The sequence below is a fragment of the Kryptolebias marmoratus genome, linkage group LG15, assembly GCF_001649575.2.
Source record: "Kryptolebias marmoratus isolate JLee-2015 linkage group LG15, ASM164957v2, whole genome shotgun sequence".
NCBI lineage: Eukaryota > Metazoa > Chordata > Actinopteri > Cyprinodontiformes > Rivulidae > Kryptolebias > Kryptolebias marmoratus.
Window position 1 is genome coordinate 34994603 of NC_051444.1, and position 5810 is coordinate 35000412.

At 39.8% G+C, this 5810-nt stretch overlaps 1 protein-coding gene across 1 annotated transcript in view; it reads left to right on the forward strand.

The window, feature by feature from the left end:
* LOC108250663 (CD82 antigen) overlaps positions 1-5810 on the forward strand; it is a 38792-nt gene that overhangs the window by 22426 nt on the left and 10556 nt on the right. The window contains exon 3 of the mRNA XM_017440652.3: positions 1018-1090. Within this exon, the coding sequence (XP_017296141.1) occupies positions 1018-1090 (73 nt within the window). The remainder of the gene's footprint in view (positions 1-1017; positions 1091-5810) is intronic.

Sequence of the window (5810 nt, forward strand, 5' to 3'; positions counted from 1 at the left end):
GAACGCCTTCTCCAAGTCCACAAAACACATGTAGACTGGTTGGGCGGACTCCCATGCACCCTCAAGGACCCTGCTGAGGGTATAGAGCTGGTCCAGTGTTCCACGGCCAGGACGAAAACCACACTGCTCTTCCTGAATCTGAGGTTGGACAATCTGACAGACCCTCCTCTCCAGAACCCCCGAATAGACCTTACCAGGGAGGCTTAAGAGTGTGATCCCTCTGTAATTGGAACAGACCCTCCGGCCTTCCTTTTTGAATAAGGGGACCACCACCCCGGTCTGCCAATCCAGAGGAACTGTCCCCGATGTCCACGCGATATTGCAAACTCCTCCACTTAAGGCAGCACCTCACTCCCAACCTGAAGAGCAGTCCGCCCTTTTCCACTGAAACTGATTTTAAACAAAGTGACTGTCAACATGTTTGCTTGTTTTCTCTCAGGCTCCTGATGTTATATTTGGGCATTAAAATTAAAGGAACTAAAAATAAATATATATATTTTATTATTATGCAATTATACCAATAAAATAATCATTATTTAGGCAGCAAAAGTAATTGCAATTGTACTTTTATTTTTAAATAAAAAGCTAAATAATAATGTGATGCATTTCATTTATTTCTGTTTTGATATCGTATTACTGTAGTCCCATTCCTAATTACAAGCTTGTTTTCGAGACATGAAAACATGGATGACTTCAGAGAAGATCAGGATGTTGTTTAACTCTCACATTAAAAATGGTTCTAGACCATCTTCAGTTGATCTAAAACACCACATTATCCATGGGTTTGTTTTTGTAATTGCATATAATTACAAAATCTTTTGAATGGAATTATGCTTTAAAATCATGTTTATGGTTAATATTTTCTAAGGTCTGTACAGCTGCACACCCCCTGTGAACTGTACTTACTGTTAGGTTATTTTTAATATTTCAGCTCCAACTAACAATATTCTGTCCCTATTGACATTTCTCCTGCATGTTTTCATGCACATTAAATCTTGTTTGTTTGTTCTTCTCCAGAAGTTTGGAACTGCCCTTCTGGGCTTTGGGCTCTGGCTCCTCCTGGACAATCAGAGCTTCATTGCTGTCCTCAGTAAGTGTCTGAACAGGTTTAATAAGGTTTGTTTGCTTTATTGTACTGTTTCTGGGTTTAGTTTTAGTCCTTATTCAGTAGCAGTGAAAACACTTTTCATGTTTCCTTTTTTTTGGAATTTGAATGTAGTTATGAGTCCAGTGAAATTAGTTGGATTAAATCATTGGCTTTTCCTGGCTGGAGTTTGGTTTCTCCAAACAACAAACAAAATAATGGGCCAATAGGATGTAGTCCAAAAACAAACTGGAAAGGAAAAATACAATAGTTTTACACCATATTTAATGTATTAGTTATTTTTAAAAAAAGTAAAGCAAAAGGTTTGACCACTCTTTTCCTTCGCAGAATTGATCGAGTTCATTTAAATGAGTTGGTGTCTCATTTGTTAGGGACAGACAAACTGAACAAAACAGCAGTCCCATGTTTGCGTCAGAGTCCAGTAGCAACAGCTAATTCGCAGCACTCTCGACACAGACCCACCTTTAATAGGAGTCCACAGATTTTCCATCAAGTGGAGGTTTATGAGATTTATCATTGTCCTGTTGGAACTCCCTACTTTCAACTGTCCAGCTGTTGATTTCAGGTTAACTTGAACAATTTGGAGGTAGTCCTTTTCCTTCATTATTCCATCCACTTGTGCACCAATACCACAGCATGATGCTCCCACCACCATGCTCCAAACATCCTTCTTGTCCTTGTGTCCAAACAGCTCAATCTTTGTCTTGTCTGACCATGAAACCTTTCTCCAGAAGACACGTCTTGTCCATGTGGACAGCTGTAGGTATCAGTCCAGAACAGGAGCTTCTTTTTTACCATCACCTTCTCAGTCCATGGTTTCGGTGGAGACAGGGAAGCAGTTTCCATTTGATGGCAGGTTTGAGTCTTGGTGGTTCCTGGTTTTTCCTCAAGATCCAAATCAGTTTCCTTTTATTTGAAGGGTTACAGATGAGTGCTGTCAGACAAATCATTTTATTCTGGCAAAGAAAAACTACCAGCTGCAGTCGATCATGATCCCTCACAGGAAGTTACTAAGTCTTTTTTTAAGTTAAAGACCTTTTAGAATCTGTAGTACCTCTAATAACAGATTTAGGTGAATGTATGAATAGATCTAAGTGTGTTTTTGATTGAAAATCTTCAATCAATTCAAACTTTTTTATTTTATTTTGTATGTTGCATAATTTCACCCTGAAAAAAGAATAGTTCAAACTAGAAAGTTCCTGGAGAGACTTAGACGGGGACTGACATTCTGTGAGTTTATACTAAATCAAGATGGTTCAAAAAGCTGATCAGTTGCAGACAGGCATCATAAAGGGCTGATCCCGGAGACAGGAGAAGTCCAGCTGTGAAGTTTGACCTGTTTTAGAGGGAAAGCACTTCAGTTTTCACAATGCACTTCAGCACTTCCTATGCATTCCTATGGCAGTCCCCAATACATCTTAAATTAATCTGACATTCATGCCCATGATGAGTGGATGGAAACCTCTGACTGCTTAAATAATGAGTAGAATATTACTGAAAATAAAACAGCTGTGATCTAACTGATGCACTGCAGTTTCAAGGCAGAAATGTGCTGCAAACTTATGCTTCTTCTAGGATTTAAAATAAAAAGTAAATGGCTTTCACCTTTTCTGTGGCTTAAAATGAGATGAGTATTTATTTGCAGTGACTGTGCTATGAAGTTGAAGTATTAGTTTTAAGCTGGCAGATTCCTTGAGTCAAGAGTTTATCAGGTGAACAATGGAAAAGAATGAGGGGAAAGAGACGATGCAGAAATATAGAGATGACACTGAATGGGAACAGAGCAGCGAGCTTCACTGAGGACGTTTGTCTGCTCAGCAGGTGTCAGCCATCAGACACTGGGTTCTTTCTCCTTCACTCAGCATCAGTATGCATCACATCCAATCCTTGCTCATCACTACACTGCGTCACGGAGGCCGGGCGCCTTGAGTCTGGGCTTGTCAGGAATGCGCTCATACAGTGCAAACGATTACAGAATGCTGGGCTGTTCAGCTTGGTGCCTGCACGTAAATGACACGTATTGATGTTCAATGGAACATTTGATGAAGTGAAGCAGTGGCCTGTTATGGACATGGCAGGGATGGCCCCAGTGAGAATCAGTCAATGAGCTGCCTGGTGCATCATGTGACAGATGAAATCAGACAGAACAAAGATGGCACTAAGTCAGAGCGAGAGTAAAACAAGACCTGATGTCAGATCCTGGTTTATTCATATCACACATCTCATCCCCCTTTGTCACTCTTTGAACCTGATAATACGCTCTGTTGTTTAATCCTCCTCGAAAAACCTCTAAATAAGTAAAACAGTGCAGTCATGGTAGTGATTTGTGGGGAAAAACTATAAAAATCCTAGTATTTTAGAATGAGGACTGATGGATTTTATTTGTATATTAAAAATAACATATTGTTGAGATTTAGACTGTTGCCCATGTCATTTAGTCTGTCTGTGTCCTTAAGAAAAGTTGTACTGCTTTTTGCTTAAAAGTATTCTGATCTTTGTGGTGCTTCTGATACTGTAGATCATTTCACCTTGTTCTCTCAGCTGGATCATTGTGTTAACTTTAAAAATGGTAAATGGTAAATGGCCTACACTTCTATAGCACTTTATCTAGTCCACTACAATCAGTCATCCACCCATTCATCCTCACATTCATCCACCCATTCATCCACTGATGGCAGTAAGCTACATTGTAGCCACAGCTGCCCTGGGGAGGGCTGACAGGAGTGAGGCTGCCATCACACCGGCACCACCGAGCCCTCTGACCACCACCAGTAGGCAAGGCGGGTGAAGTGTCTTACCCAAGGACACAACGGCTGAGACAGCCGGAGCGGGGGCTCGAACTAGCAACCCTCCAGTTATAGGACAAACCCCTACCTCCTGAGCCACTGCTGCCCACAAAGCTGTTTTAAAAAAGCTTTTCTATCAGATTAGGTCTCATCTTCAGCATTGTTACATGTGGAGTCTCCTACGAGTCTGTTCTCAGTCCAGCTCATTCTTCCCTTTACATGCTTAAGTTAGGTTTAATTCTATTTAAAGGTAACAATTTATGATCATTGATGCACTGTTACTATTCACTAGGACTGCACAATATAATTGAAAATTTATAATTATCACAATATCATCAAGTGCAATAACAATATTGCAAAGGACTGCTTGGACTGCAGTAAATTATAGATCATTATATTTTAAGTACCATCTGTTCTGCTGCTAATAATTTATTGGGTCAATCCAACAGACTCACTGGCCTTGATGCCCACACCTGGGTTTGGTTGATAGTGATGACACAAGAGAAAATGAGGACAACTGATATTGTCATTACAATATTAAACAATAGTAGCCCTACAATACACACATTACTCTTCTGTTTCCGTCAGGATTTTACGTTCTACAACATAAATGAAAATTGTCTCTATAGACATGTCTAAACTTTCCAACAATTCTGCAAGTTTTTATTTCCCCAGTATTTACATGTCTTCTACAGTTTATACATCAAAACATGGGTGTTTTTCCATCTTAGTTTATTACAAACAGAAGTCCCAAATTCATATTGTGTTTTAGAGAGGAAAACTGACAGTTTCAGGCAGTAGCTGCACCCCTCAACAGTTCTGCAGAAATTTAGTTAAATATGGAATTGAATGACAATGCAGATGACTCTTAGATTTATTTTGCCATTAAAGAAACAAGCCACTTCTTCTTTAAAGACTATCAATTACTTTGAGGTAAAATGTTTGGTAATAGGAAACATTACCAAACAAACCTTCTCTTTAGCTGCTGTTGATGGAAATCCCATTTAAACTCTGTCTCCTGGTTCTGTACCATACCAGGATTTCCCCCAGAAAAGAGGCTAAGTCTGATGGTAGGTGGCCGACCACCGGCCGATCGCCAGCCGGCGGTCGGCCGACTGTGATTTAGTAAAAAAAAAGAAGATTAAAGTTGACAGGAAAGTTGAAACTATTTCAAATATCTTACAATATCACATAGTAAAAAGCCATTTGTTATGTTCTTTTCATGGAAAAGCAGATGGATATCCACACACCCTTTGTGAATGACAGATGATGGCTGTTCCCTTCCTACTTTGACCTCTGACCCATTCCTCAGCTTTGAAGCAGTGTGGCTTGTTCTGTTGATGATGGTGTGGAATACTGACAGACTGTAAACATTGTTTTTTTTTAACTGCACTAGAGTCTGTAGAGATTGTAGCTCAATGTGTTTCTGTCAGAACGTGTGGAATGACTGCTGTAATATGTTATTCATGTCAACCTTAACACTCAGAAACAGTAAATACACTCCTGATCAAAATCTTAAGACCAGTCAAAAAATTGCAAGAATTTGCATTTTGCACTATTGGATTTTAAGAAGGTTCCAAGTAGAGCTTCACAATGTTAAAGGAAAAAATCAGCGTAAGAGACAAGAACTTTTGAGCGGGGAATTAATTGAAAACTGCATTTACACTCAAACCCCCCAAAACAGAAATCAAAGTGTCAAAAAAAGGACTCAGTAATGAGTAGCTCCACCATTCTTGTTGATGACTTCAAACAATCGTTTAGGCATGCTTGATGCCAGTGTTTCCAGGAGGTGAAGTGTTGAAGATGGCTTCACGAAGGGCATCCACTGTCTGGAACTGATGTCCATTTTTGTAAACTTCCCTTGCCATCCATCCCCAAATGTTCTCAATTGGGTTTAGATCCGGGGAACATGCAGGATG